Source organism: Malassezia restricta, chromosome III (assembly GCF_003290485.1).
Source record: "Malassezia restricta chromosome III, complete sequence".
Classification (NCBI taxonomy): Eukaryota; Fungi; Basidiomycota; class Malasseziomycetes; order Malasseziales; family Malasseziaceae; genus Malassezia; species Malassezia restricta.
This window is the reverse complement of record NC_040195.1, coordinates 252,691-280,334: the sequence shown is the minus strand read 5'-3', so window position 1 is coordinate 280,334 and position 27,644 is coordinate 252,691. Positions and strand designations below refer to the sequence as shown.

The 27,644-nt window shown below is 57.8% G+C and overlaps 19 protein-coding genes across 19 annotated transcripts; 9 read left to right on the top strand and 10 right to left on the bottom strand.

The window, feature by feature from the left end:
* Nucleotides 1–37: 37 nt before the first annotated feature.
* Nucleotides 38–2,296, top strand: MRET_1774 (ribonuclease P/MRP protein subunit POP1; the record flags this gene model as incomplete). Its single annotated transcript, XM_027628401.1, has 1 exon — nucleotides 38–2,296. One exon carries the CDS (start codon nucleotides 38–40, stop codon nucleotides 2,294–2,296), a length of 2,259 nt encoding a protein of 752 aa, XP_027484434.1.
* On the bottom strand, nucleotides 2,271–3,809 carry MRET_1773 (oxidoreductase, short chain dehydrogenase reductase family; the record flags this gene model as incomplete). The annotated part of the gene is made up of 1 exon (XM_027628400.1): nucleotides 2,271–3,809. One exon carries the CDS (start codon nucleotides 3,807–3,809, stop codon nucleotides 2,271–2,273), a length of 1,539 nt encoding a protein of 512 aa, XP_027484433.1.
* Nucleotides 3,622–3,903, top strand: MRET_1772 (uncharacterized protein; the record flags this gene model as incomplete). The annotated part of the gene is made up of 2 exons (XM_027628399.1): nucleotides 3,622–3,756; nucleotides 3,781–3,903. The coding sequence occupies 2 exons, from the start codon at nucleotides 3,622–3,624 to the stop codon at nucleotides 3,901–3,903; spliced, it is 258 nt and encodes an 85-aa protein (XP_027484432.1).
* Nucleotides 3,904–3,920: 17 nt separating this feature from the next.
* MRET_1771 (adaptin ear-binding coat-associated protein 1/2) lies at nucleotides 3,921–4,566 on the bottom strand (the record flags this gene model as incomplete). Its single annotated transcript, XM_027628398.1, has 3 exons — nucleotides 3,921–4,199; nucleotides 4,227–4,363; nucleotides 4,389–4,566. The coding sequence occupies 3 exons, from the start codon at nucleotides 4,564–4,566 to the stop codon at nucleotides 3,921–3,923; spliced, it is 594 nt and encodes a 197-aa protein (XP_027484431.1).
* A 115-nt stretch (nucleotides 4,567–4,681) lies between these two features.
* MRET_1770 (WD repeat protein 22) lies at nucleotides 4,682–6,526 on the top strand (the record flags this gene model as incomplete). The annotated part of the gene is made up of 1 exon (XM_027628397.1): nucleotides 4,682–6,526. One exon carries the CDS (start codon nucleotides 4,682–4,684, stop codon nucleotides 6,524–6,526), a length of 1,845 nt encoding a protein of 614 aa, XP_027484430.1.
* A 102-nt stretch (nucleotides 6,527–6,628) lies between these two features.
* MRET_1769 (NADH dehydrogenase (ubiquinone) 1 alpha subcomplex subunit 9) lies at nucleotides 6,629–7,783 on the top strand (the record flags this gene model as incomplete). The annotated part of the gene is made up of 1 exon (XM_027628396.1): nucleotides 6,629–7,783. One exon carries the CDS (start codon nucleotides 6,629–6,631, stop codon nucleotides 7,781–7,783), a length of 1,155 nt encoding a protein of 384 aa, XP_027484399.1.
* Nucleotides 7,784–7,931: 148 nt separating this feature from the next.
* Nucleotides 7,932–8,741, top strand: MRET_1768 (uncharacterized protein; the record flags this gene model as incomplete). Its single annotated transcript, XM_027628395.1, has 1 exon — nucleotides 7,932–8,741. The coding sequence occupies one exon, from the start codon at nucleotides 7,932–7,934 to the stop codon at nucleotides 8,739–8,741; it is 810 nt and encodes a 269-aa protein (XP_027484400.1).
* Nucleotides 8,742–8,747: 6 nt separating this feature from the next.
* MRET_1767 (glycoside hydrolase family 16 protein) lies at nucleotides 8,748–9,943 on the bottom strand (the record flags this gene model as incomplete). Its single annotated transcript, XM_027628394.1, has 3 exons — nucleotides 8,748–8,932; nucleotides 8,961–9,023; nucleotides 9,058–9,943. 3 exons carry the CDS (start codon nucleotides 9,941–9,943, stop codon nucleotides 8,748–8,750), a joined length of 1,134 nt encoding a protein of 377 aa, XP_027484401.1.
* Nucleotides 9,944–10,214: 271 nt separating this feature from the next.
* Nucleotides 10,215–11,621, top strand: MRET_1766 (prolyl-tRNA synthetase; the record flags this gene model as incomplete). Its single annotated transcript, XM_027628393.1, has 1 exon — nucleotides 10,215–11,621. One exon carries the CDS (start codon nucleotides 10,215–10,217, stop codon nucleotides 11,619–11,621), a length of 1,407 nt encoding a protein of 468 aa, XP_027484563.1.
* Nucleotides 11,622–11,624: 3 nt separating this feature from the next.
* Nucleotides 11,625–12,860, bottom strand: MRET_1765 (N6-L-threonylcarbamoyladenine synthase; the record flags this gene model as incomplete). The annotated part of the gene is made up of 1 exon (XM_027628392.1): nucleotides 11,625–12,860. The coding sequence occupies one exon, from the start codon at nucleotides 12,858–12,860 to the stop codon at nucleotides 11,625–11,627; it is 1,236 nt and encodes a 411-aa protein (XP_027484402.1).
* A 45-nt stretch (nucleotides 12,861–12,905) lies between these two features.
* MRET_1764 (uncharacterized protein) lies at nucleotides 12,906–13,997 on the bottom strand (the record flags this gene model as incomplete). The annotated part of the gene is made up of 1 exon (XM_027628391.1): nucleotides 12,906–13,997. One exon carries the CDS (start codon nucleotides 13,995–13,997, stop codon nucleotides 12,906–12,908), a length of 1,092 nt encoding a protein of 363 aa, XP_027484403.1.
* A 35-nt stretch (nucleotides 13,998–14,032) lies between these two features.
* MRET_1763 (ATP-dependent DNA helicase Q1) lies at nucleotides 14,033–15,877 on the top strand (the record flags this gene model as incomplete). Its single annotated transcript, XM_027628390.1, has 1 exon — nucleotides 14,033–15,877. One exon carries the CDS (start codon nucleotides 14,033–14,035, stop codon nucleotides 15,875–15,877), a length of 1,845 nt encoding a protein of 614 aa, XP_027484404.1.
* A 9-nt stretch (nucleotides 15,878–15,886) lies between these two features.
* Nucleotides 15,887–18,742, bottom strand: MRET_1762 (helix-loop-helix DNA-binding domain protein; the record flags this gene model as incomplete). The annotated part of the gene is made up of 1 exon (XM_027628389.1): nucleotides 15,887–18,742. One exon carries the CDS (start codon nucleotides 18,740–18,742, stop codon nucleotides 15,887–15,889), a length of 2,856 nt encoding a protein of 951 aa, XP_027484405.1.
* An 83-nt stretch (nucleotides 18,743–18,825) lies between these two features.
* On the bottom strand, nucleotides 18,826–19,498 carry MRET_1761 (subunit 21 of mediator complex; the record flags this gene model as incomplete). Its single annotated transcript, XM_027628388.1, has 3 exons — nucleotides 18,826–18,914; nucleotides 18,943–19,018; nucleotides 19,046–19,498. 3 exons carry the CDS (start codon nucleotides 19,496–19,498, stop codon nucleotides 18,826–18,828), a joined length of 618 nt encoding a protein of 205 aa, XP_027484406.1.
* A 59-nt stretch (nucleotides 19,499–19,557) lies between these two features.
* MRET_1760 (mRNA stabilization protein) lies at nucleotides 19,558–20,058 on the bottom strand (the record flags this gene model as incomplete). The annotated part of the gene is made up of 2 exons (XM_027628387.1): nucleotides 19,558–19,971; nucleotides 20,023–20,058. 2 exons carry the CDS (start codon nucleotides 20,056–20,058, stop codon nucleotides 19,558–19,560), a joined length of 450 nt encoding a protein of 149 aa, XP_027484407.1.
* Nucleotides 20,059–20,437: 379 nt separating this feature from the next.
* MRET_1759 (voltage-dependent anion channel protein 2) lies at nucleotides 20,438–21,313 on the top strand (the record flags this gene model as incomplete). Its single annotated transcript, XM_027628386.1, has 1 exon — nucleotides 20,438–21,313. The coding sequence occupies one exon, from the start codon at nucleotides 20,438–20,440 to the stop codon at nucleotides 21,311–21,313; it is 876 nt and encodes a 291-aa protein (XP_027484308.1).
* Nucleotides 21,314–21,519: 206 nt separating this feature from the next.
* MRET_1758 (uncharacterized protein) lies at nucleotides 21,520–23,811 on the top strand (the record flags this gene model as incomplete). Its single annotated transcript, XM_027628385.1, has 1 exon — nucleotides 21,520–23,811. One exon carries the CDS (start codon nucleotides 21,520–21,522, stop codon nucleotides 23,809–23,811), a length of 2,292 nt encoding a protein of 763 aa, XP_027484305.1.
* Nucleotides 23,793–26,987, bottom strand: MRET_1757 (DNA damage-binding protein 1; the record flags this gene model as incomplete). Its single annotated transcript, XM_027628384.1, has 1 exon — nucleotides 23,793–26,987. One exon carries the CDS (start codon nucleotides 26,985–26,987, stop codon nucleotides 23,793–23,795), a length of 3,195 nt encoding a protein of 1,064 aa, XP_027484358.1.
* Nucleotides 26,988–27,026: 39 nt separating this feature from the next.
* Nucleotides 27,027–27,571, bottom strand: MRET_1756 (tetratricopeptide repeat domain protein; the record flags this gene model as incomplete). The annotated part of the gene is made up of 2 exons (XM_027628383.1): nucleotides 27,027–27,308; nucleotides 27,335–27,571. The coding sequence occupies 2 exons, from the start codon at nucleotides 27,569–27,571 to the stop codon at nucleotides 27,027–27,029; spliced, it is 519 nt and encodes a 172-aa protein (XP_027484357.1).
* Between the last annotated feature and the right edge of the window lie 73 nt (nucleotides 27,572–27,644).

Below are 27,644 nucleotides of genomic sequence, written 5' to 3'. Positions count from 1 at the left end.
TTCTCTGACTAACCGCCGTCGTTCTTGATCTTGCGCCATGAAGCGAGCGGCGGATGGGCCGTCGTCCGTGCCGGGGGATGCTAAGCGGGCGCGACATGCCCATGCCATGGTGGTAGTGCCGCCGCGCCCGATCAGCACGCATTTAGACATCGATGAGCTAATAGCGGCGCGCAAGTCGGATATTCTCGCGCTGCATCGCGCGATGAATCAGGCGCGTGCAGCGACCAACACGCGCGCCTGGCAGCTCTTGCCGCGGCACCTGCGCCGCCGAGCGGCGTCGCACAATGTGCTGCGTCTGCCTCGTCGACTACGCAACAAGGCGCGCGCCGAGCTGCGGGCATCGAATACGGCGGCGATGACCCGCAGCGAAATGCGCCGACGCATGCCAGAACGCACGCTTCATGCGTACGTCCGCCGACGTGCGTCATTGAAGGCGCGCGCAGCTCGCGCTGGCCGACGTTGGCTGGAAACGCACCTGTGGCATGCCAAGCGCTTCCGCATGAGTGGCGAAAAAGGCACGTCGGATGGTGGAGCTGGCCGCTTTGGCTTTTGCCTAGCGGAGTCGCCGCACCACAAGAGCTTCCGAACGACGTGGCGCCAAACCGCCCAGGCGACCGTGCATGACGCTAGCTATACCAGTGTGTATTACGTGTGTGCGAGAGCGCGCCGCGTCGCGGATGCGACGTCGCGGCTCCAGCTCTTTCTAGCTAGGGCCGGTGCCGAGCATGGGTGGGAGACGTCGTGGACCAGCGGCGCCCAGCTGTGCCACACGATCCTTCTGGCGAAGCAGGCCATCTGTCCCGTCCAGGTGCTGTGGATTCCGCGCGTCGTCGGCCGCACGCGCCGTGCATGCCTTCTCTTCGTGCATCCTGCTGCGTCGAAGGACGTGCGCCGTGCGCTCCAAAAGGCGCATGATGCACTGCAGTGCCGACGAACTGGTCCGATTCCGCAGCGCTGGGACAGGCACGTCGACATCCAGGCGCACCAAGTCGACATGGCACCGTCGCCCGCCGTAGCTGCGGGCGTGTGGCACAGCGATGCCTCGCAGCGCCCACCGGCCACGCCCCACGCGCGAGGCACGACGCTGGCCACGACCGATGGCTGGAATATATTCGACCTCATGGGCCACCGGTCTGCTCATATCTTGCGCCGTGTCCTGCACCCAGCCGAGTCGGCCGTGCCCGCACAGAGCGCCATGCTGCGAGCGGCGCTCGAGTCGCCTACGCTGCTGCCCCCTCACACTGTCTTGACATGCGATGTGACAGATCCCCGCTTGGATGCGCCAAATGTGCCGCCTGCGCCTCCCATCGCCTCGCTCTGTGACGACGATGTGCCGCGCTACACGGATGCGCGCTTCTTCTCCTGCAGGCACGCCCTGCCTGCTACGACGGCCTCGATCGATCGCCGCCGCGCGCGTGGTGACACTCGGGCTCACGGCACCCAAGATACCCTGACTATGATGCTTATACAGCGAAGCATCGAGCCGTCGCCCGGCCCAGGGCACATGTTTGGCTACACGCTCCTGGTGCCGCGCGGATGGGGCGCGATATACTTGCACGCGCTTGCCAGAGCCAGTGCGCTGGTCGTAGGACAGGAGCAGCTGCGTGAGCTGTACCTGAATTTGGGCCTCCCGCTGTTTCCGTACGACTGGGTCGGACACCCTGCGTACATGGCCCTGGCAGAGGCGGGTCGCGCTCGCCGCGCGGCACAGTGGCACGCGCGTCCGCCAGCGAAGCGCGTCCGCCTCGACGACGAGGGCCTCGCCTATGCGTTTGGGGGCGCGGCGCTGTGGACCACGTTGGGCCGTGCCGAGCCCACGAGGCCGGTGATTCTGCCAGCCCCCACACGGATCCCGCGCTCGCCGCGGATCCGGCCGATGGTGCTTGTCCTGCTCGTCGCATGCCGCCGAGGCGCGTTTGATGAGAATGCTACGATGCATGTGCCGGAGGCAGACCTGCTGCCGCAGTGGCGCGCGGCGTTGGATCCGCCGACATCGCGAAAAACCATCGCGCGGCAAGAGCTACAGACACTGGAGGCCACGCCAGTCGCGCGCAGCTCGGCTGTCGGTGCCGTCACGACGGGACACTACGCACTCGCAACAGGTCATGGCCGTGCGATCGGCGCCATGGACCTGGAGGCATGGCTCGAGCTCGAGCGGCGACGCGTGCCGCCGCCGCCACCCACATGGGGCCGTTGGAAACGCAATCGCGTGCCGCTCGAGCGGCTCGTGCTTGTCCGCCCCGCCATGACAGAGACGCCTGTGCGGGCGGCTAGTGTGTCTTTGGTGCGGCTGTGAGTCGCGCCTGAACGGCCGCCTCCGTCGAGGTCCACAGGGCGGCTGCGCCGCTTGCGCCACGGCAGGAGCGAGGCTCTTCCGGCACGAGAAGACGGCCTTCGCGGTACAGCTGGCCGGGTCGTATGCCGCCTGTGCTCGACTCTTTGGCCAGACGCGTGCAGATGGCCCAGACCACAGCTTCGGCTGCCATGTGCGTCGGACGACCGACGACCCAAAGGAGAGGATACACGAGAAGCCACACCACCCATAGAGCGATGGCGTGGGCCGTCGAAGACACTTGTGCTGTAGAAAAGAAGGCAGAGAGCTGTGATGCGAGATCAAAGCCAGGGCACACCAGCACGGAAGAGATATGACTGCGGGGCAGGCGGGGCACCTGGTCGTCGATGCCAGGGAGCTTAGTCGGGGGGCGTGCATCGGACGCGGCCATGGCGTCCAGCTTGCGCTGCCATTCGCGCGCGAGGATGAGCTCATGCATGGCCGATGCTCCCAGGAACGTCCATGGCTCAAATATCGGCTTGGTGTAGGGCTGCTGAATCGTGCCAAAGCGGCCTAGACCCGCGGCGTACCATGGGCTAATCGCACTGACGATGCGCACGTCGCGACTCGGTGGCTGCCGCTGCAGACTCGGGAGCAGTGTCGAAAGCAGATGGAAGGGGCCCAGCACATGGTACGTATAGGACTCGTCCCGCGAAACGCCGATGGGCGTCGTGCCCTGCTGCGTGGGCAGAAAGACCACGGCGTCGAGTCGATGCGTTTCGGACGTGGGCGTGCCAGCCAGTCCATACGTGCGCTTGCCCTCGAACCAGCGCTGTGAGAACGAGGAAATCGAGTGCATGTCAGCTATATCGCACGACTCGGCAAAGATATTCTCGTTCCGTGTGCTTTCACGCAGCAGCAGGATCATCTGGACGACATCGTCAGCGGCCAAGTCCGGCACAAGTACAACAACATGTGCGCCTTGGTTCGCAAGCATGGCAATCACCACCACACCGATCGGCGTCATGCCCCCCGTGCCAATCAACACTACGCGCCCCGCCATGTCCCGCAGACGCGGCGGGGTTGACGGCTGTGCGTCCGGATGGCGCTCATGGGCTCGTTGCTCCTGCGCCTCAAGCCGCTCTTCGCGCGCAAGGAGCGACGGGCCCTTCGCCCATGTATGTATTAGGAGCAGCAACACAAAGCCCCCGATCAGTGTGCCGTAGTGATCCGGCGCCAGCACGCGCTCCAGGCCTGCCTGGAGCAGGTGGAACATGCCGAAGTGAGTGGAGAAGCGTGGCCAAAAAAAAAGGTGGCGAGTTTTGGGCCCATTTGTCCCTGGCGCCGCCATGACCCAAGGCTTCAAGCCGCTCAAGCGGCCGACACCTGCCAAAGGCAAGTCGTCCACGCAGGCCAAACCCAAGGTAGGCAAGCGCATCGCGCCGAAAAAGCAGTCGGCTCTTTCGGAGGCCATCCAGAAGCGGGTACGTTCGACACACTGACTTGAGAAAAATACCGCTTCGTCCACCTCGCGCATCGAGAAGGAAATGGCGGGTCGCGCGCAGAAAGGACCCCTCACGATTATGCGCTCCCTGGCGAAGGAAGCCAACGAAGAGCAAAAAAAGAAGTAGGCGGTATTCTATGTATGTTATGATCTCGTTCGGTGACTACTGGAGGGCGGCGGTGGCGGTGGTAGCACAAAGCCCGTCGACGCTGCGGGAGCAGAGAGCGGTAGTGCATGGCTCGGCATAGGAATATGCAGGGTCTCGCCTTTGGACAACGAGAAATCTTGCCGCGGTCCGGCTGGCAGGTGCGGAGATGGCCCCGCGGACTCGTCTCTCGACGGGCCCGCCTGTTCCGACTTGCGGCGCCGCGTCCAGTCCTGCAGTGCCACGGTGAAGTCGAAGCTTTCGCTGCGTTCCACAAACTGCCCTCGTTAGTCGTAGCCACGTACGCCCAGTCCAATGTATGCATGTCGCTTCGTTTCGCCATCGTCATGTTCCACGCGCAGGACAAAGTACCGCGACGAGTCCAGCACGGCCTCGACAGACTTACCCGTGATATCATAGGGACACATGGCAAAGAGGTCCCCTGACGTCAGTGCGCGTCGACGTACCAGTCTGGCCATCTTCCAGACGAATCTCACATGTATCGGCATGCTCCAGCACACGCATGCGGCCTGTCCACAGCGGTTGACTCGTGTCTCCCCACTCCGCTGCGCGGTAGCCAGCGGCACTCGTGCGCGGCGGCACACGGTACACATGGCACTGCCGCACCACAAACAGCGTCGACATAGTGTGGAGTCGGGTGGAAACGGTGCCTCATAAGCGGGGATAAGTCTCTCTTTTCTTTTGGATGAACACAGAGCTGGTACGCGGCTGAGGATCGTCTTTGCCCGTGCCTTGTATCATGCCGTCGAAGCGGCGCACTAGGTCGCCGTCAGTCGACGCGCTGGATCGGCTTGACTCGGCTCGCATGCGGCTCCAGCGAGCGAGCACATCGATCCATGCACGGACCCAGGCCATGCACTTACGCCAGTCCATTCTGCGTGACGCCATCGAGACATCCAAGTTCAGCTATCTACACGAAGTCAAAGGGCACCGCTCGTGCATCAATGCACTGGCATTTTCTCGCGGATCTGGGCAATGGATGGCGAGTGGCGGCGACGACATGCGCATTCACATCCGCGATCTGTACGACTATCACGACTCGCGATCCAGCGCGCCAGAGGCAAGTACGTATCGCACGCGCGCTCGGCTCTTGGGTCACACGTCCAACATCTTTTCGCTCGCGTGGAGCGAAAACAATACACACCTCTTCTCGGGAGGGAATGACCAAATGGTGCACTGTTTCGACCTGAACTATGACGCGGCACCGATCGACACATTTCAGCTTCGAGCTGAAAGACGCATGCCGGACATGTCGTTCTCCGAGCATGATACAGGCATTCGCGAAGTGTCAGCGCATCCTACGCACCCCAGCTTGGTCATGACGTCCAGCGATGGCGGCCAAGTGTTTGTCGTTGACGTTCGTCTTCCCACTCCTCATGTGGCACAGGCTTTCTTGTTCCCAGGCCAGGTGGCATCAGCCCAATGGAACCCCCGCGATAGTCATGCCTTTGCTGCGACATGCTCGCACGATCCACATGCAGCCGCGGCTCTTTATGATGTGCGTCATGCATCGCACCTTGTCTCGTCATCCGATGCACTGGTCCGCTATGTGTCGCAGCTGCGGGCTAAACTACCCGCCGGGCTGGCGATGGCTCGTCCAGATCCAACCGGGGCTCAGTTCGATCCAACAGGCCGATATCTGGTGACAGACATGTCGCTGTTTCACCCAACACTGTATGCTGTCGACAGTCCTTTGCCACTGGCGACGATGTCGTCTGTCGCGGCGCATCCACATACGCATCCGTGCACCAAGCCTGATACAACCGTATACCGTCCCAATGCAGGGTACAGAAACAGCTGCACGGTCAAACGCGGCTCTTTTGGATTCGAAGCACAGGCCGGTGCCCTCTACTACACGGCTGGCTCCGATGACTTTCGTGGTTATGGGTGGCGCATTCCACATATCCAAGACATGCTGGATGCGCGTGCCTCTATGCCCTACAATGACTGGATTATGCATGAAACAGCAGGAAGCAACGAGGTATGGTTCCGGTATGCGCTGCATGCATCTGATGATATGGTCCGCCCCTTGGAAATTGCGCAACCAGTTTTCACGCTGGAAGGATCCAACTCCATCGTCAACTCTACCTTATGCCACCCAACAATGCCTATGATCGCTACAGCTGGGATCGAGCGCCTTGTGCGTCTGCATTATGCCACGCCCATGTCATCTGACCATTTGCATCCAGCATGGCCTACGCTGCGCCCAAATACGCGCCAACGTCCGCCACTGACCGACATGACGGCCCTTCTTCGTGCGATCCAGCGTCGCCCCCATATACCGTCAGACTCTGACACAGAAACAGAAGAACAGGCTGCTGTATCACCTGCATCGCACGCTCCTACCTCTGCCGAACTCGCCGATCGAGAGGCCATTTCGCTATTTGATGAGCTACTACGTGAGGAAGAGGATCGATCTTTATTCTCGCATCAAGACATCGACACAGAGAATGATACAGATATCGATCCTGACATGCAGAGCATCTGGGACTCCGAGTCGGATATGCACGTGGATCTAGACGCCCTGGCATTTCTGCTGGGGCCAGACGAGGATTCCATCGAGACCAACGAGGAGGACGCGTAGAATTGTACATATATGTAATTATTTATAATGTGTACCGGCCGAGGCGCACGGCACCACCGGACGTCACGACGAGTTTGCACGCCGTTTGTTCGCTTACCAACCATGAGCCTGCCGCGCTCTGTGCTGTGCGCTTCGCGCGATAGCGTCAAGCCGCTGCATGCATTCGCCCGTGCGTACTCACAGGATCTTTCGATCAAGCACCGCACGGGTATGCCCCAAGTCGGTGCCGGCCCATACGGTTTCGGACGGAGCTCCGTGTCTGGCAGCATTGCTACCGTGTTTGGCTGCACAGGTTTCCTAGGTCGCTACGTCGTCAGTAAGCTTGCCAAGGCTGGAACGCAGGTCGTAGTACCATACCGTGACGAGGACGAGAAGCGCCACCTCCGCGTGCTCGGTGACCTTGGCCAGATTGTGCCTCTCGAGTGGGACATTCGGAACGAAAAGCAAATCGAGGAGTGTCTGCGTCACTCAGACACCGTGTTCAACCTTGTTGGTCGTAGCTACGACACAAAGAACTTCTCGATGAACGAAGTGCATGTCGACGGCGCCCGCCGCATTGCCGAGATTGCTGCCGCCCACGGTGTGGCCCGTTTCATTCAGATGTCGCACCTGATGGCAGACGTCAACTCGGAAAGTGAATTCATGCGCACCAAGGCGCTCGGCGAGGATGCCGTGCGTAGGGCTTTCCCAAGCTCGACGATCGTGCGTGCCTCCTCTATCTACGGCCATGAAGACCGCTTCCTGAACAAGATGGCGTCGTGGCCCATCACGTGGAAGCTGAACAACGGTAAGACGATTATGCGCCCCGTGCACTCGCTCGATGTCGCCGAAGCGCTATCTGTCATCGCGAGGGAGGATCAGATCTCTATGGGCGAGACCTTTGAACTGTACGGCCCGAAGGCGTACTCGATTCGCGAGATGCTTCAGATCGTGGAAGACCTGACGTACCAAAAGATTGTGTCGCCTGAAATCAACATTCCCCGTTTTGCCTTTTCCGCCCTCGCTAAACTGGGCGAGAAGATTGCATGGTGGCCCATGTTTAATGCCGACGAGGTCACGCGCCGCTTTATTGATGAGGTGCCCAGGGGCGGTATGAAGGGCTTCGCTGATCTCGGCATTGAACCTGACGTGATGGAGGATGTCGCTATCATGTTTCTGCGTCGCTTCCGCAGCCATCTGCGCTACGAGCAGCCCATTGATAATGCTCGTTCTGGTGCCGTGAAGCTCCGCAAGCGGCCGTTCCGGATCGTCCAATAGAGATATGGTAGGCATCCGTCCTCTTTCTCAGAGTGTGGGACGCGAGTATGCGTGATATGATTGGGTAATACGGGACTCAAGGGGATCCTCGACCCACCGCTGGGGATCTGACCTTTCCTCGGCTCCAGGCGACGCTTTGTGCAGTAAGATGAAGATCCTCGCTGTTCCAGTTGCGCGGCATCGCAATCCTGCGCGTTTACCATACATCACGTATTTACCCAAGCTCACACGTCCTTTTCCAGGCATCGCCACAACATCTTCGCAACGCATGATGCAGTTCGTGTCGAACGTCTGGACCCAATGGGGCCGCCCAGATACGAAGTCGCTGCTGGACTGGAAGAATCGCGTCTACTCGATGGGAGAACGCATCATGGACAGTATTGAGTACGAGGAATGGGCACTCAAAGGTATTGATCAAGTACTTGGCCCCTCTATACAGCGCCTTTTATCTCGCTCTCATCAGACCGCGCCTGACGCGCACACGCATGTCTCTGTGCTATATCCCCCTTCCCTCATTTCTCGACCCAGCGTATTAGAGTCCCTGCAGCGCATGTCCACGCATCGAGCACCCCTTCACAATCGCCAATTCCTGTACAATATGGTTGCCATCCCTGTTACTGCGCCCTTATTCCTCGTGCCTGCTATTCCCAACGTTGTAACGTACTACTTCATCTGGCGTGCATGGAGTCATTGGCGTGCATATCAGGCCCTGCAATCACTCCAATCACTCATTCGGCACGATCTCGTCAAGTTTGAACCAGACGAGCAGCTGGATGCATTATTCCAACATTCTCGACCACCCCCCTCTGACCTTTCGACAGATTGCGCATGGCTTCTGGACCAATCATGCATGAATCGTATTGTGGATGACTATATCCTGCCTGCACAAGCCTACGTCGATTTGCGACGAGCGTCCAAGCAGGCAATACACGACATCATTCGATCTGGTGCTACATAAAGCACTTTACAGACTGCCTGTGACGATCGTCACTAGCATCATGCCTAAAATAATACAATATTTCATGGTCTTTGTCGAGGCGACCATAGAAACGGCGCCGTCATCGTCATCATGGGTCTTGTCGCATTTGTTTGCGTACAACCGCACATAATCAATTTCCCAACGTGCGTCTGCATATTCAGGTCCATGGTCTGGATGTCAGAAGGCACAAAAACGTACTTAACAAAAAGTCGACGCACGAAACAAGACATCCGCTCGTGTCTTTCTTGTGATTATTCGTCCCTGTCGGTCAGCTGCAGAGTTGCGTGATACGCACATGTGCCACACAGCGTCGTGTCAAAAATGATCTGGTGTTTTCCAAAGTGCTTAGCCAAGTCACATTGTGTGTTGGAGCCGTCATTGTAGCCAAAGAATGCTTGCGGCTTGCCCCAATTTTGCATCTTATCGCTATCCAGCGTACCAGGCGCCTTGTGAGGAGGCGCCGCCACCTGGTCCGGGATGTCCACTGGTTTGACATTGTTGGGCCAAAAGTACACGCCAATACCAGATCCGTTTACGCGCGTGTCGCGCATAAGAGCAAAGTATCCCCCACCATTATTATTGAATGCATGCCCAAAAGACAGGCGGTCGTTATATTTACTAGCGCATCCAGGCTGGAAAGCACAGTCTGTGCGCTCGAGATTCCCAAGCTGGCTGCTGTTAAAGCGAGCATCAATGCTGCAATTCTTGGCGGTATGCAAGGAAGATAAATTGGGTCCCTTACCATTCACGCCCTCAATGATATCAATCTCGCCTCCCTCCGGCCATTGGTCGCCCGTAGATGTCCAAAAAGCTGGCCAGACGCCACACCCTGTTGGCATGCGCGTGGCCTTGATGATATAGAAGCCGTCCTCAAACCATTCCTTCGAGTGAATGCGATTACTACGCCGGACCATGTTGGACCAATTGCCATGCAGCGGCACCGGATCACCCATATCCACCTTCATAACAAAGCGGCCCGTCGACGGATCGACGTAGGACAGATTTGTTTCGCGCGATGTGTGCTGGTCGACATAGTCCACGAGCCCATGTGTGGGATCATCGTAGTTGAACCAGAAAAATTGATCGTAAAAGTCATGCCCTGACCATTCACGACATATAGAATAGTTGAGTGCTAGTGATTGTGCCACACAGCCGAAAACGATGGCCAACACTACCAGCATGGAGAAAGCGGAGAGACTGTGGCGGAGTCGGCTCGAAAACCGAGTCCGTCAAGTTTTGGAGTGCATATACATTTGAGACACAGCCAAGAGCAAGTTGGTACCTTACCTAATTTCTTGCATAGGAGAGGCGTCGTTCCAACTTTGTCAGCCAGTCGCGTTCTGCACGTCATTTAAGTCCGGCGCATTTCACCACTCGGTGTTCCTTCGCATATTTCTCCGGCCTGGCCTGTTTTTTAGACAAGCGTCCAACTTTTACTGCATTTTTCAACGAATGCGGGGCACTTTCGTTCCAAGGCATGTGCACCATGCATTCAAGTCTGGGAGGTACACTCCTGTCCGTCTCTCGAAACTCTTTGTGCCGACCGTTCCTGCAGATGCTCTTGCCGCAGGTGACACACTTGAAAGTGTGCGGCGTTTACTTCGTGGCGGCTACGTGCGTCAATCGGCCTCAGGCACCTACTCGTATCTGCCGATAGGCATGCGCATGCTCAAAAAAGTCACGCACATTATTGAAGAGGAGATGGATGCGGTCGATGCTTCGCAAGTGGAAATGCCGCAATTGCTGTCACCCGCCCTGTGGCACAAGACAGGCCGTTTTGAAGCGATGGGCCACGAGTTGTATCGCCTTAAAGACCGACGTGGCTCCGACATGATTCTCGCACCGACACACGAAGAAGAAGTGACGAAATTGGTGGGCATGGAAATAGAAAGCGCCAAGTCTCTGCCGGTACGAGTATACCAAATTGGACGCAAGTTTCGTGACGAGCCACGGCCGCGGGCTGGATTGCTGCGAACGAAAGAGTTTCTTATGAAGGATTTATACTCGTTCGATTTGTCTGTGCAAGAAGCGCAGGCGACGTACGAAGAAGTGCGCCAAGCGTATGGACGCGTGTTCGAGCGCATCTTTCATTGGGACCATATCTCAGAGCCTACCTGGATGCAGGCCAATGCTGATTCAGGAGCGATGGGCGGCACATTTTCGCACGAATTCCACGTCCTGGATCCGGCTGGCGAAGATACCCTGCTGGCATGCGATGACTGCACGTACGCGTCCAATGTGGAATGTGCGGTCTCGCACGACAGTATACAGCACGACCGCAACGTGCAGGCAGGTGATACGTGCCATGCATGTGGGTCCGGTCAGCTGCATGAGCACCGTGCGATTGAAGTGGGGCATACATTTTTGCTTGGTACGCGCTACTCAGAGGCACTCGGCTACGGCGTCGTTCCGCCACAACAGCAGAATCGCGAGCCGCTACAAATGGGTTGCTATGGTATCGGCGTAACACGCATTTTGGGCGCCTTGGCACAACGCGCTGCTCGTGAATTTGATCTACAGCAAGTTCCGGATGGGAAGCGTCGCGCCGGCTTTGTCTGGCCTAACGAACTGGCTCCGTTTCACGCGCTTGTGTTGCCTTCCACGCCGAGACATATGGAGGCAGCTCAGCGTCTGTGCCTGCAGCTAGATCAGGGCCTGTCACTCGATGGCGAAGCGTGCCAGATCCCTCTTTGGGACGTGGCATTGGATGATCGCACAGACAAGTCGCTTGGCTCGCGGCTGTTTGACGCGGACTTAATGGGCTCCCCTTGGGTCTTTGTGCTCGGCAAACACTTTGAAAAAGAGAGGAAGGTCGAGGTGCGTCGGGTGGGTCGTCCAGTACAATACATCACATACTAATGGCTATGCACGCCACGAAATATGTGGTGTGTCTGTGCGGTAGCGCTGCGTTGTCGTCGATTTCTCCAGCGGAACTGTCTGGCCCATACGGAAGGCCAAGAGCCCAGCATGCGCGATCATGATACCATTGTCGATGCAGAAACGCTCGTCCGTCGCAAATACACTGCCACCCCGTTCCTCAGCCATGATACCCATCATTTCCTGTAGTCGCGCATTGCATCCTACGCCGCCCACAATCAGCACATCCTTGCTGCCGATATGTGCCATAGCACGCTCCGTGATCTCCACCAACATGGCAAACATATGCTCTTGCAAGCTGAAGCATAGATCTGCTGGCGTAATGACATCCGGATCCGTATTGTCTTCCGTTGTGGCGAGTGGTGCTGGCATGTCTTTCTCGATCGCATGAGAACTACTACCTGCCCATACGCGGCCATTAGCGAGGGCATCCACGGGTGCATCCGTGGTGCACGCGTACTGCGTCGGGCGAAATCGTGGATCTTTGGTATAGGCCTCGGTCGCACTCAGCATGCCAGCGAGCGACACGTCCATGCCCTTGGTTCCGTACGGCAGAGAATAGAGCCGACGGCCCTTTTTCGCCTCTTGTTCGATATTGTAGCCGGGCGATGGATCATTAGGCAGACCAATCACTCGTGCAAATCGATCGAGGCAGTTGCCGACGGCAATGTCCAGCGTCTCGCCAAAAATGCGGTACCGCTGAGCTGAGTACGCGATGACCTGTGTGTTACCGCCTGACACATAGAGCACCACGGGATTTTGGGCGCCGGTGATAGTGCGCCCCATCTCAATATGCCCCACACAGTGATTCACGCCAACTAGCGGCTTGTTGTACATGAGAGACAGTGTGCGTGCCACCAACGACACGGCCTGCAGTGGTGCTCCCATACCGGGTCCCTTGGTGAAGCATATGCAATCAATGTCTGCGAGACTATCGATGCCACTGGCACGAACAGCCTCTGACACGACCCGGAGAATCCAGTGCTTGTGATGCTTGGCTGTATCACTTGGTTGAAATCCTTCGCCTGGTGGCGTTACGTAGGTGTGGCGCACATTCGATAGGATGTCCACACGTGCCTGATTCAATGCTGCAGCGGGCCCATCGTGCCCCGTCAGTGGCATGTGTCGAATGATACCTGCTCCCAGCTTGTTCGCGCTCCCTTCAAGGCCGAGCGCGAGGTACGGCCTCGTCAGTGTCGATAGAGGCTCATGGCGTGGCATGCCAAGGCAGAAAGGGGGCGCTACCAGAAAAAATGTCTGCCTCCACTACAAAGCCCGGGCGCTAGACCATGTCTTTTCGAGCGACTCGTCGTGGCATGCCATCCATGGCGTGCTCGTGTCCCGGAGGTACTGCTGTGCCATGGCCATAAAAGTTGGTAGACGCGATGCAAGAAGCGCAGGACCTCCTCGCTTCTGTAGTGCCCACAGGATACCCGTCATGGCTGCCTCACTGAGCCCACAATCTGTGCCGTCCGAGTCGCCATGGACCGGCTGGCTAGACCCCACCAGTTGGCCAGATACAATCTCATGCGCCATCGACGTGCGCCTGGATGGGGGACAAGACTGCAGGGCACAAACACTTGTGGCCTGTGCAAGCATCAGCAACGTGTTCTGTGCCTTTTTCGTTGGCTCTGCGATTCGGGACAGCGCTTGTGCCACAGCCTTGCATACATACCACTGTGCGCCGCGCATGCCCATGACGAGTGCGTACGATTCAAGCGCGCACCGGGTATACTGCATGTGCATGCACACGTCTCCGAGCGTCATGGCCAAACCTGGTGCCGTCGTCCATGCGCATTCTTTTCTTTTTTGCTCATCGAGGGCCATTCCCTGGTAGGCTGCCGGGTCTAGTTGGACTCTGTCTAGGGCCGCTGCCACCAGGCAGTCGATATCTCCATGATCGCTGGTGTGGAAGTGCAGAACGCATCGCAAGGCCGTATCGAGCGTTTCACGCGCTACGGCGCTGTGCGCCATGCTCCATGATGTCTTGTCGTGGGGCAGCTCGGTGGGAAACGACGGCAAGCCGTCCGTCCACACGACGCTTGTGCCAAGTACGTGCATACGCCGGAGCAAACACACGCTCCATGCAAAAGCTTCTGCGTAACGTTGCTTATAGTACATGTACTCAATGCACATCTGAATGCGCTGTTGCGTTTTGGCGTCGAGATGCGTGTGTGGCAACGCATCGTACGAAAGACCCTCCATGAACCATTCGTCCGTGTCGCGCTTAGCATCGTATGTCGCGCGAGCTTGGAGAAAAGCATTACGCATGCGCTCCTCGCGCGCACGCCGGCGATGACTCGTATCCTCATCGTCCCATACGTCTGACGGCCAGTTGAGCCATGCTCCGTCGTCCATCCAGCAAGTGGAGTGACGCGGACGTTGATTTTCTCATGCATCATGCAGACGATGATGACGTGTGTGTGGTGGACATCCAAACGGCCTCGTCACTCTTGGACTTGGATGCACATGCCAAGTACCAAGTCGAGCGCGTAGATGCTGAGCTGGCACTCGTGCGTGAGCAGCTCACGGTACTGCATAAGCGCGAAAAGGCCTTGCTAAGTGAACGAGCCCACATTCTGGCCGAGCAGCGTGAGGTGAATGCGCTGGACACAAAGCCCACGAACTATACACACAGCGATTTTCTCTGGTCATCGGAGCTTTTGCGCACGGCGCAACGAGTTTTTGGCATCGAAGCGTTCCGATCCTGTCAGGAAGGCGTGTGCAATGCCGTCATGGACCGGCGGGACGTGATGGTGGTCATGCCCACAGGTGCGGGAAAATCCTTGTGCTACCAGCTCCCAGCCTTACTGAGTGAGGGACTGGTGATTGTGATTTCTCCGCTGATCGCGCTTATGACTGACCAGGTATACCATCTACGCGAACGCGGCGTGCTGTGTGCCTTGCTGAGTAGTTCCATGTCTTCTGCCGACACACAGGACATCTTGCAGCGGATTCGGACACTCGCGCCAGACATGCCCCGTCTCTTGTACGTGACGCCAGAGAGGATCGTCAAATCCAAGACGCTGCTGTCTGTCCTGCAGCGTGCGTACGAGGCAGGTCGTCTCGAGCGCATCGTCGTTGATGAGGCACACTGCTGCAGCATGATGGGGCATGACTACCGTCCAGACTACCACAAGCTATCTATATGCCGCAAGCTGTTCCCTACCACGCCTGTCATGGGGCTGACTGCCACGCTGGGCTCCGCGGCTCTTCGTGACGTGCTCAACATTCTGGGCATGCGAGAAACGACCACGATACCCGAGCGTGCGTTACCGCGACGCACCGTCTACTTTCGTGCGCCATTACGACGTGCGAATCTGCAATACAGTGTGCGCATGCGCCCATCGAGTGCCCAGGCTGCACAGCGCCTGATTGCATCGTACATTCTCGATCACCATGAAGGACACTCGGGCATCGTATACTGCCTAAGCCGCAAAGACACGCATACCATGGCTGACGCCCTTGCGCAGCACAGCAGCGGCCGGATTCGCACTGGGGTGTACCACTCGGACCTAGATGAAGCAGAGAAGCATCGCGTTCATGCGCAGTGGCGCACAGGCGCCATCCAGGTCGTGTGTGCCACCATTGCCTTTGGCATGGGCATCGACAAAGGCGATGTGCGCTTTGTTGTGCATGCGTGCATATCCAAGTCCCTCGAGGGCTATTACCAGGAAACTGGGCGCGCTGGGCGCGATGGTGCGCCGTCTGATTGTGTGCTGCTGTACCGCGCAGCAGCAGATATGAGTCGCGTGAGTGGCATGACGGCCAGTGAAGTGGGCGCCCAGGCTAAGCTCCATGCCATGCTTCGATATGCTCAGTCCGAGCTGTGCCGGCAATCCATTCTTGCCACGTACTTTGACGAGCCACGCACTGAGCCTTGCGGCGTGTGTGATCGGTGCCAATCGCCGCCGCCACGACATGCCGATGTGTCCGTGTGGGCTGCACACGCCGTGCAAGTGGTCTCAGACGTCTATGCACGTGGCTCTCGTATCACGCTGGCGGCCCTGGCCGATGCCGTGTATGCTGCTGCGAAATCCGATGCCGCCCTATCGCGTGTGGATTGTGAATGCCTTGTCGTACAGCTCGTGCTGGATGGGTACCTTAGCGAGCGGTTTCAGGCCACGGCGTATACTGTCAACATGTACGTCGTACCCGGCCCCCGAGCTTCTCACAAAGGGCCCGTGTCCATGGTCCTTCACGAGCCTGTCACGTCCCACAAACGTCGGCGTTCCTAGTGTACATATCTACGGGCTCAGCTGATCCATCAGCAGGTCCAGCGCATGGACGAGGCATGGCGCTTGCTCGGGCTGCAAATATACATGCCCTCCCTTCTCAGGCGGCGACACAAACGTCCACAGGCATTGCGACGCCAGCTCCTGCAAGGTTGACGTGCATGCAGCCACCTGGTCACTGACCTCGTGTGTCCCGCCATGAAGGTGATACTTGCGCAGCAGGACAAACCACCCAATCACCACACTGGCGAGCATGTCAACCGGGCCCCTCGGTGCACTCGCCACGAGCGGTGTATCTTTCCATAGGGCCAAAAATTGCTGCGCAGCAAGCGAGGACGGCTGATGTTGCTTCAGCGAGCGCGCGTGCATTTGTGCGCGCGTCAGTTGTCCAGCAGCTAGTTCAAGCATGCCCTGCGCCACAAGCATCTGTTCATGCAACGCAGCGCTCGAAGCGCCATCTCGAGACAAAGCATGGAGCTGCTGCTGGATGCCTCTCAGAGACGCCGAGTCCTGGATGACATCCAGCACGTGTGGACTCCACCGCTTCTCTGCCGAAGATGCCGTCCGCATCATACTCGTGATGATCGTTGTCCAATACGACAACAACGCCTCCTGACGCAGTGCCTCTAGCATGTTGGCCAAAGGCGATACGATGACAGATGCCTCCGTCGCGTTGCTTCGAGCGTACGCTAATGCCTGCGGCACAGGAACACTGAGCAACTCTGCCAACATACGCTGAGAGGTCTCGTCCGAGTTCGGTGCATCCACAAGACGCGCACCCGTCTTGCGCCACAGATATGCGCCATGCCGCATAAGAAGTGGTATTCTTGTGCGCTGCGCCAAGTCGCAATACATGAGCGCTAAAAGTAACGACTCGTCCACCGTGGCGCAGTAGATACAAGCAGCGAATTGCAACACGACTAGTGTGTACAGACGCTGTGCCAGACTCGGCTGGATGTCACCGCCCAGCGTAAGCTCGAGCTCAGCGCGGCGCATGTGCGCGCGCCTGTACAATAACGAGACCGTTGGATCAGCCGATGCGTACCGGATCCATGCCGTCACACCCGGAAAGAGAGTCGTAATGAGGCACAAACATGTCCATGCGATGCGCCAGGACAGTGCCATGTATGTACGTGGCACATGCAGCAGTTCACTCAGCTGAGCATACATTCGCTTGGCATGAGCTGGCTGCATAGGCTCGGCCACCTGGGCCTGCTCAACAGGTGTACGCAGCAAGGCTTCAGCGCCTGCGACATACTGCAGTCGCGATGACTGCTTCAACTCCAGTCGCCGACACCATCGACGAATATGCGCCCCGACCGACATGAGGACAACCACGATCAAACCCAGGAGTGCACAGCCACGCAAAAGTTCCCACACAAGATCAGAAAGGGGAACATGATTATAGGGATGGACCGTGTCCGATGAACCCAGCGATCGCTTCCATAGCTGGTGACAAACACCCATGACATGTGCTTGCGGCGTCGCGTCCGGTGCCTCGGTGCCCCAATCAGAACGTCCAAGTAAGGATGGAATCAAAAATGCACCCAGCATGTACCGCGCTGCTTTGGTACGCATAGGTTCACCACCGGACGACACGGACTCAGAGTCGTCTGCATCATCCGATTCGTCGACAAGATCGCCTTCTTCTGCATCTTCCGAGGGTGACAGGGGCGGTGCGGGACCGTCTGGGTACACTGCATCCATTGGTGGGTACATGGCGTGCAGCCGTTCCATCTCGGCATTCCACTGCGACATGAGCTCGTCACCGCCCTCGAGACTGCGGAGCAGCATATGCAGACCGGCCACCTCACGGCTCAAGCGCACTTCGCGAGACTTGAGATAGCAAATATACTCGGTGGCCTTGCTTAAGATGGTAGCTTTACTTAGCTTAGTAGCAGCGCGGATGCCATCCACTAATTCGACTTCCTCGGCCTTTCCACGCCGTCGCTTACGTCGTGGTCCTCGTGACTGCATCTCACGCAATGCGGGCACTACGTCGCGCAGTCCTGCAATTCTGTCATTAATGTTACTCCGATATCGACGCTCAATCGCATTATGAGCATTTTTACGTGTCCACATTTCACTTCCGTCGGATGGCACGTTCGATGAGGAAGAAGACTGTGGCGTTGTCGCCGAGGACAATGATGATTTCACTTGCTGTTGCTTATTCTCCTGCTTCTTTTGCTCACATTCATGTGTGACAGCACGCAAACGATTTAAGGCTGTCATCGCATTGCTGTTACTGCCTGGTTGCATGTGAAGCGAAGCCAGGATGGATTCTTGCGTCGGCGAGCCTGATGAGGCTTGCGACTCAGAAACGGGAGAAGTAGTTTGGACAGGTATTTCGGGTTTATGCATCGACACAGGTGGACTTTGCTGAACTGACGAGGGCGAAATGCCCTGAACGGGCTCTTGGTTACACGAAGACGTCGGCGGAAACCCAAAGATAGAGGCGAGTTGCTGGTTCGTGAGAGGCGCCATATCTTGAGTATCCAGGGGAAAATCAGGCGGACTTGTCGTGGTGCCGTCGACGCCACCGTCACCGCAGCTGTGAACAAGCGGAGGTGTGTTGGACAAACTCTCTGGCGATGACTGGCGCATCATGAAATCTTTGAAGGCATCAGAGCTACTCTCAGAGTCGCTTCCGGAGTGGTTCATCGTACTGGAGAACTCTGTGAGCGAATCATCCGCGAACGTGTGATCCACATCATGGATCAGATTGGTAAGGAAGAGGTCAGGTACATCAACCATCGACCACGGTTTCGGCACTCCTAGCGTAGAATCCAAGTCTTTCCACTCATTCATGTCATCGCTCGTGGCTCGAAAGGCCACCGGCGCAGGCTCTGCGCTTTCCTCTTCCATCATCAGTACGTGTCGTACGTTGTCGACCCTAAAAGCGAGCCCAAATCAGCTGTTTCGCGCCTCCACAACGCTGCAGAGCACGTGACTCAGACATCATGACTGAGAAGCTCTCGCGCCGCATGGCGCTCCTCGGTGAGGCGGTCAAGTAGGGCATCTAGCTTCGAAGATAGTGCTCCTGTTATGCGTTAACAAAATATACATACGAGCTTCATCAAGCGACTGAATATATTCGCGATTTGCTTCCTGCAGCTCGGTCTCGAGTGCGCGGATCTCGCATGCCTTCCGAGGTAAGTCAGCCATACGTACGTGCTCGTCTTCAGAAAGCATGGTTGTGGGAAGATGAGAAATACGGAGCTGCACGTCTTGTGCCTGTGACACAATGTCTTGCACAAGTTCGGCACGCGTGCCTTGCAGAGCTTCGAAAGAAGGCGCATCAGTGTTTCCGAGCGTCGTCAAAGGCACGGTGGGATTCACTTGTGTGTGTGCAGCTTTTCGGGATAGGTAAGCAATGGCGGATGCCATCACTTTCAGCAGCATATCCAGGGAATCTTCTAGCTCAGTAATCGCACTCATGGTGCTGGCGTGTTTGACAGTGTGGAGGACATGTACGGCTTGCTGCCTCCCAGGCGAAGCGCGATCAGGCCTTGCCACGTGGAAAGTCATCTCTATGACGGATGTTACATGTATGGACGTCGACGTCGAAAGAAAGCATTCGAGCGCCGTAAATCGCTGGATGATGAAGAGGGGTACAGAATGCATTGAAACCCTCGAGTGTAGCACAATCGATCGTGCATATAGGAGTATAGACATAATGTTAGTTATTCAAGCATCACATCATTCGAGGCCTCAGGAGCTCGCTCGTGACCAAATGGAGCAGTCGACTCACGAATAGGGCTACCAGCCATTACACCTGTGGCCATAGGAAACGAAGAACGCGAGCCGGAAGGACTCGTTGGAGCGGGCATATAAGTAGCCCCTGGGCTGCCAGGAGCATTTGGTGTGCCATAAAGAGGTGCGCCTGGAATCTGTACAGGGTTTGTTGCATGGGGCACCATCTCAGGGTTAGGGATCGTGGTGCCAACTGATTGCTTGGGAGCGCGACCAGCCTTTGACAGAGCATAGTCTCCAGAGTCAAAGTATTTTCGCTCTTTGAGCTTGTTTGCTAGCAAGTCTTTGCGAGTAGGAAGCTTTCCATATAGTCGAAATACCTTTTGCTCTTCTTCTGTCAAAGACTAATCCCTTGTGTCAGCATGTCCCAAAATACGCATCATTGTCAGACGTACCGAGATATCTATCTTATTCTGCTGGTGTGGGAGCATGTCAGTAAGAGCACACTTAAACACGCTGTCCTTAACCACGAGTCCAACACTCTGTCGTACCCTTCGGGCGTATGCGACACTGCCGACGACGAGATACCGATGTATGCAGACGTTCGACCGTTTGCCACTCACTGCATTCCACCCACGTGCCCAATGCGGGGTTGCAAGCGCGTGGCCTCTAGGAAAAGCTCTTGGCTACCCTACTCTTGCCTATCCCGGTCCCGGCCGAGAGAATCGGACGAGTCCCAGAAGGCGTGACGTGATGCCAGCACGGGCTCGGAACAGTCGCGGCGCCCGGGCGGGCCCAAAATACCCTCCAGCCGTGCGAGCGAATTCCTCCTCTTTACCGTAGCAATCGATTTAATTGCGCGTCAACAATATGTCGATCCCTGTGCCACCTAGCTGGAAGGACCTTGGTAAGGCCGCCTCTGACATTCTTGGTAAGGACTACCCGATCCACGGCTCGACCCTTGAGGTTAAGACTCGCACGCCATCGGGCGTGACGTTCCGTGTGCTGGGTCTCCACGACAACAAGTCTTCGAACATCAGTGGTGACCTCGAGGCTAGCTGGCAGGACCGCAAGAAGGGTCTTGCTTTCACGCAGGCCTGGTCGACGGCCAACGTGCTCCGCAACCACATCGAGTCGGAGAACCACCTCGCCAAGGGTCTTAAGCTCGAGGTGATCTCGACGCTGGTGCCTGAGAAGCAGGCCAAGAACGCTCTCGTTGCCCTCACCTACCGCACTCCTGGTCTGCACACTCGTCAGTTCCTTGACGTGTTCAAGGGTCCTCTTGCTACGGCTGACGCTGTGGTGGGCCGTGACGGTTTCCTCTTTGGTGCTGAGGCCGCCTACAACGCCAAGGACAAGAAGCTCGCTCGCTACAACCTGGCTGCTGGCTACCATGCGCCTGAGTACGCCATCACGCTGCACGCCCTCGGCAACCTCTCTACGTACAGCGCCTCGTACTACCACCGTGTGAACCAGGACATTGAGGCCAGCGCTCGCGCTACGTACGACTCGAAGGCATCGAGTAACGTGAACCTGGAGGTCGGCACGAAGACCTACCTTGACAACGCTGCCTTCATCAAGGCCAAGATTAACAACTCGGGTATCCTTGCTCTTGGCTACGCCCAGGCTCTCCGCCCCGGTATCAAGGCCACCTTTGGTCTTGCCCTCGACACGATCAAGCTCTCGAGTGGCTCGACGGACGCCAGCGCTCACAAGCTCGGTGCCGCTCTTACGTTCGAGGCCTAAGTGCAAGATGTTGCAAGGCTTCGCATGTGATAGCTTAGGTAGACCTAGCGGCGATGGACCAATCCAAGTATCTTTAGCTCAAGGACATGTATGCCAGGGTGTATGGTGGCGTGAGCTGCTGATGTGGTTGGACGTCGGGGGCATCCATACCTCCACATGCACCATGGGCCCTGGGCAGCTGAGCGGCGAGCGCTTTGTCCGACTCCATGCAGGACGATGTGGTCACGCCAACGCTTGCATTGGCGGAAGCTCGTGAAATATGCATAGACATCGCAGCGCTGTTTGCAGGATCAATCTTTGAGCTGGCTTTACCTCCAGCTTCGCTCGCAAGTGAGTCTCACCCGTGCATTTATTACGATGAGCGCGTGCGTGTGCAGCTCGTCATGCGCTTGCCGTCGCTACCGACTCTTCTTCCTGGGCCAAGAGAAGGTCTTGGGAATGTGGATAGGCTGGATAACAATTCGTCCCTGAGTATTCCGCCGCTCCTTTCCACATTGCTATCGTACCTGCATATTTCTCTACGTGGTACGATGCCGAGTGGGGCCACGGACGCGGCTGACGCTCCGCTGGCGTCGCTTTTCGTGCATTCGTGGCAGCGATCACCCGTGCCCACAGATTTTTGCTTACGTCGCTCGTCTCTCTTGCGTGCGCCCAAGGCGGACATGCCAGACATTGAGCCACTGCGCGACGCCTCATTTGTCCCGGGCATTTCGTATGACCTGGAGAAAAAAGGATGGACTGTTCGCTGGTGGAGTGATGTGAGCGTGCCGTATACCACTATGGACGTGAGTGTGAGCAAGATTCAAATGGAAGCGGTCGTGCAGCTGCGCCTTGACCTTGCTAGGTTGTCTGCCGAAGCACAAGCGCCCCCGCCTCAGATGCCGTTCCACTATGCATCGAACCACATGCACCCGTTTTCTTATTCGGATGATCCCTACCTCATTGACGTTGACCTCTTAAGTGATTTGGCAGACCAGGTCAAGGTGTTGAACGAGTCGCCCCAGCAGCGACTCGATGAGTTGTCCAAAAGGCTTACTATGCTCCCTCTTTCGATGTTAGCGCCTGGATCGCTTAGCACGAACATCACATCGCCATGGGGTGTGTCTCAATTCATTACGGAGAAGCAGAAGGAACTCCGCGAGCAGGAAGCTGCCGCTCGTGCATCTGATGCGGATATTGCCCTCGCGCCGCTAGCACCGTCCTCGGCCCCCACTAGCAGCCTTCGAGAATGTCCGAGGAGGTCGTCCACGCCCTCAGCTCTGCTCGCGCAAGATTCGCCGCACGATTTTGAGGCTCCAGCGACTGTGGACTTGGCGACGCTAGCGTCCTATGGACCTGTTGCTCTGACCAAAGTGACTACTCACACAGCATCGGTGTGCGCATCCATCACCGTTCGAATGCGAACTCTGAGTCGCTCATGGCCGACGGTTGAAAATACACGCGCTGTTATGGTATGCGTAGAGCTCGAGGCACTGCCCATGCCATCGCCGTTTCTATTGCACGCCATCCATATCGACATTGGAGAACGCTCCGATTTGGTGAGAGATGTGGGATTTATGCCTTACCAAGATACCATCGAGGCCATCATCAAGCCGTTGCCTGGCGATGCGTCGGCGCTGCCGGTACGCATAGGACGCTTTTCTCAGCACAACTTGCTGTATACAGTGCAGCTTGTGCCACGTGAACCGCATATGGACCCCCAGACCCTGGGGCACTTGTTGACGACGTGGGATCCTCGCCGCTGTGCGCGCGTCACGTTGCTTGGTACACCTGACCGTGGCGCGCTTACAGCACCGTACAGCACATGCGTATCGCAGTGGAATGGCAGCATGGATGTGTCGCTTGCGCTCCTGGATCTCCAGCGGCGCTCATTTGCCGACTATGTCATGCACACGTCCATGCAGATTCCTCCCTTGCCTCCTGCACGGGAAGAGCGGGTATGCCAAGTGGGCGATCCGGCTATGTCGCCTCATACGCTGCATCAAACGCGGCGTGCGCTTCCTGTGCGGCTAGAAGAGACATCCGCGTTTTCGCCGTATTATGAGCGACGACCGGCAGAGGCTGAGGCGCCCCGCCGAGCCTTGGGCTGGGGCGAGAGCCATGCCCAGCATGGCGGCTTTGATCCAACGCGCGTGGATACCTTTGATTCGTGCGTGCTCGCTACGGTGGAAGCGAGACACGTGTTGAGATCCGCAGACGCGCACTACATCGACGTGTATGTCACGCTGACCAACGTGTCCTCTGATCGTGTCTTGGACCTAGAGGTGTCATGGCTTGCTGAGCATCACGGGGCGGCGCTCGTACCTGACACGGATTGTGTGAGACTAGGTATTCTCCAGCCAGGCAAGAGTCGCCGGGCGGATCTATGTTTGCATGTTCTGAGTGCAGGATTTCATCGTCTTGGGCACATTCGTGTGTGTGATACCGGTACGAATATCGCGTGCGTCTTACAACACGTGGGATCTATGTGCGTAGAGTTTCAAGATAGCAAAGCATGAAGCGTTTGCAAAATGCGCTCTTTTGCCATCTCGGCCATGGGAATGTCTCGAGCCTGAGCTAGCGAGCCTGCCTTATCCAGGCACGGAGAGCGCACGCTCGGATCCGATACGAAAAAGCGCAAAACGTCAGCATCGAGGATATGGTGCGGTGGCTCGGTTCGAGTGTCTGTGCGAGATGTGCGCCACGACTCCCAGGGGATATCGCCCGGGGCAGGTACGACTTCGATCATAGCATCCTGCACACACAAAAGCACACGCGCCACCGGCTCAGGTACATGGACCAACGTGCCAAGCGCGCCCGAGGCCGTGGCATACATCACGCGACCGCCTGGGAGCGTGTGTATGGCATTTACCAGGTCATCGACATGGCATGCGGCTGCATGGCGCATAACATGACTCCACGGACTCTCCGGCTCTGTACCCTTGGCACGCTCTGCGACAAACAGATTCATGGCCACATCCGTGCCCAGATACCGCTGCTGCTCCTCGTCCAAAACGCATACGGCCGATGTCCAGTACGGATGCAAATCGCGTGCTGATTCAGATAGGCGGCCGTCCTCGGCGACCGTGAGCACAGTGAGAGAGTGCATCGCGTCTCCAACCACGAGTGTCGAGCCTTGTGATGCAAGGCAGGAGGACACAAAGGCACAGTCCCACGGACGCCGAAATGTCAATGCGTGCGGCTCCATGGCATAGGTGTGGACCTCGTGCCCGATGGCCGCCGCAACGTAGCCCGACACGGTAGTTAGGGCACACACATGATCTCCCACATGCTTCGACCAGGCAGCGTGTAGCTTTCCATCCGACCAGAGGTACGCGGCGATCTTGCCGTCGGAGGCGCCTGCAGCCAGGCCCACCACCACATACAGAGAGTCGTGCAGCTCGGCGATGCAGGCGCACGTCGGTCTCGCGTCGAGTGGAAGCGCGCACACATCTTCCAGCGTGTCTGGAGCGAGAACGCGCAGCGTACCGCTCTCTGACTCTGCCAGGCACGTCGTCACCACGAGGTGCGAGTCCATGGACTGAAGCGTGGTGACGGGTTGAGGCATGGCCTTGGTCTGGATATCGATTTGATCAAGAGCATCAATGACATGCACCTCGAGGCCGTGCTTTGTAGCGCACGCCAGCTCTAGCGTGGGTGTGGATGCCGTGCATGCTAGGCCGGTGACGTGGTCGACAGACCACGCACTGCCGCACAAGACGGACTCTTTGAGATATAAAAAGTAGGCATGCCGGCCAAAAGCCACGACGCCTGTCATGGGCGAGTCTAGCGCAGAAAGAGGGACGCGCGCGAGACGCACAGGATGCGTGCCCATACGGCGCGAGTGTATCGAGGTATAGTGAGCATCGTGCACGAGGATATGCCCGTCGTTGCAGCCCAGCACGAGATACGCAGGTCCATCTGGCACAAATCGGTGCCACAGCGCCGAGCAGACGAGGGAAGATGTGGTGTGATGAGCTAGCAGCTTCATGTCAGGCACAGAATACAGGCAGAGAGATCGATCCCAGAAGCTAGCGACAAGGACGTCGGCGATGTCCAGGCTCGAGACGGGCGCGTGGGTATGTAGGGTATGCACGACCGTCCAGCGACCATCATCCAAGCGAGATAGCACCATGAGCGCCAAGGTAGCGAGGCCCACGACGATGAGGTGGTCGCTCCGAGAGCATGCCAGCACCGGAGCAGGTGCTTCCCAGAGCGTGCGCTTGGGGTCGTACGTGTACATGCCTGACTCGGTCACCACAAGATCTTGCGATGCATGCACAATCTGCTCATGCAGCGTGCCAATGAGGCGGGCATCGCGGACAATAGCGCTGTGCGATGGATGCACGAGAAGGGTGGTATGAGGATCTAGTGCGCGTACATCCAGCAGCACCATCGGCTTCGATAGTAGGCATCGTGTGCGCGCCCTGCGGGTCACAGCGCGGATACTCGCTGTAGGTCCTGCGCCACTCGCAGTGATGACGCGGTCGACGAAGCTCGCGTCGTCCTTGACGAAATCGATAATAGGCGCCAGGCTCGGCCACCGATATACTTCCTTCACATCATCCTGAACGTGCCACACGAGTGAGTCACCCGTGTTGCTGGCGAGGAACACGTAGTCTTCAGCGAGGGACGATACGCCCTGCGGAGCTGTGGCGACGGGCGCCATGCCGAGATCCATGACATGCAAGTCTGCCTGATCCCAAGAAGTGCGCCGCACCACCTGCAGAAGCTTGACGCGGCCGTCTTCCGTGCCGAATAACACACGCACCCGATCATGGTGCATCGGCAGGTACGTGGCCGACATGACATACACGGGCCGGTCCAGGTCGACGCGACGCAATGCGGATGACAATGGTGGGCTGGGCCGGGGAGGCTGGGGCCGAGGCACGAGGTAGATGGCATGACTGCAAAACAGCAGGACACCGCCGCCCGCCGCGGCTGGCATGGCGAGTACGTAGTGTGCACTCATCACGTCTCGATCTCGAACAGGGACATGCCATGTACCGGGCACATCGAGTCGAGGCACCTTGCGGTCATGCGGCTTGGACGACATCGGCGCCCATGGCACCTGCTCGAGCGCACGGCGCGACGTATGAATCGTGTGAAAAGTGAGCACAGGCGTATCCTTCGTGTACAGTGACGACGAAATACTCAGGCATGCGAGCATCACCGGTGCATGGGCCGATGTCCGCTCCAAAAACGTCGCATGGACGAGCGTCGCATGCGTCAGCCGGGCGTGAAAGGCGATGTCTGTGCCGAGCTTCGCAAGATGCACATAGCCCGTGTGTGTGTGCGTCAGGACCCAACGGCCAGACGAGCGTCCATGCGCCTTCTCCAAGGCCAGCGTCACGCCTATGTCAGACGCGGGTCGAAGTGGCTGGTCCAGTGGCCACACTCGCACCGTTCGCACGCCATACGCGTCGCCAGGACGAAACGCCACGAGCCGCGGGTGCGGATGATCCGTCAAGACGTAGAGCACGTCCGCCTGGCCGTGCGACACTTCCACGGCAAGAATGCGCGCACGAAGCGGCACCTCGGCCACTCGCGAAAATGGCGCCGCGCCCACCAACGCATAAAATGTCAACTGGCTGTGGTACGCGACGCATAGCAGCGCTTCGTGGTCCCACCACCCGTACACGATGCGCCCAGCCACAGCCGCGCTGGGCGCATGCGATGGGCACAGCCAGTACATGGGAGTGATGGAGGTCGCAGAGGAAGTACAGCTCGTGCCCTATGTAAGAAATCCACGCAGACGAGCGTGACTCGCTCGTTCACGCGCAGCTATACTGGCAGCGATACGTGCACGCTCTGCATCAAAGTCGGGGCTGTGCGTGTAGGCTCGAACGCCCTCGGCATCAAGCCAGTCGCGCGCCTGGTAGAGTGCGCCCTGCCGACGGAGTGCCTGGGCTTTGCGAAAGATGGCCTTGGCATTCGCCGGATCGGATGCCAAGGCCTGGTCACACACCTGGACGGCCCTGTCATAGCGTTCCTGGGCCAGATAGCAGGCTGCCATCTGCGCGTGAGTGAGACTATACATACGTTGGAGCGCACTAGACTCAGCTGTTTCTGGTCCTCGCGCGTGCCCCTGGCACGGTCTGGGACAGGTCCCAGCTGTTGCAGCACATTCACGTCCAGACCGGCTAAATACAACGTCGCATAATGGTACGCTTTGAGCGCCCCTACATGGTCCCCTTTCATGAAAGCCTCATTACCCTGATCCTTGTAGGCCAGGCCTTGCGCCATTTTCGTCGCGACATCGCCGTGGGCGCCCGACATGCTCTCACCTCGGAGGGGTACGGCTGCTCCCTCGTAGGGACCCAGTATGTGGAGACGCACTTGTTCTGGCAGA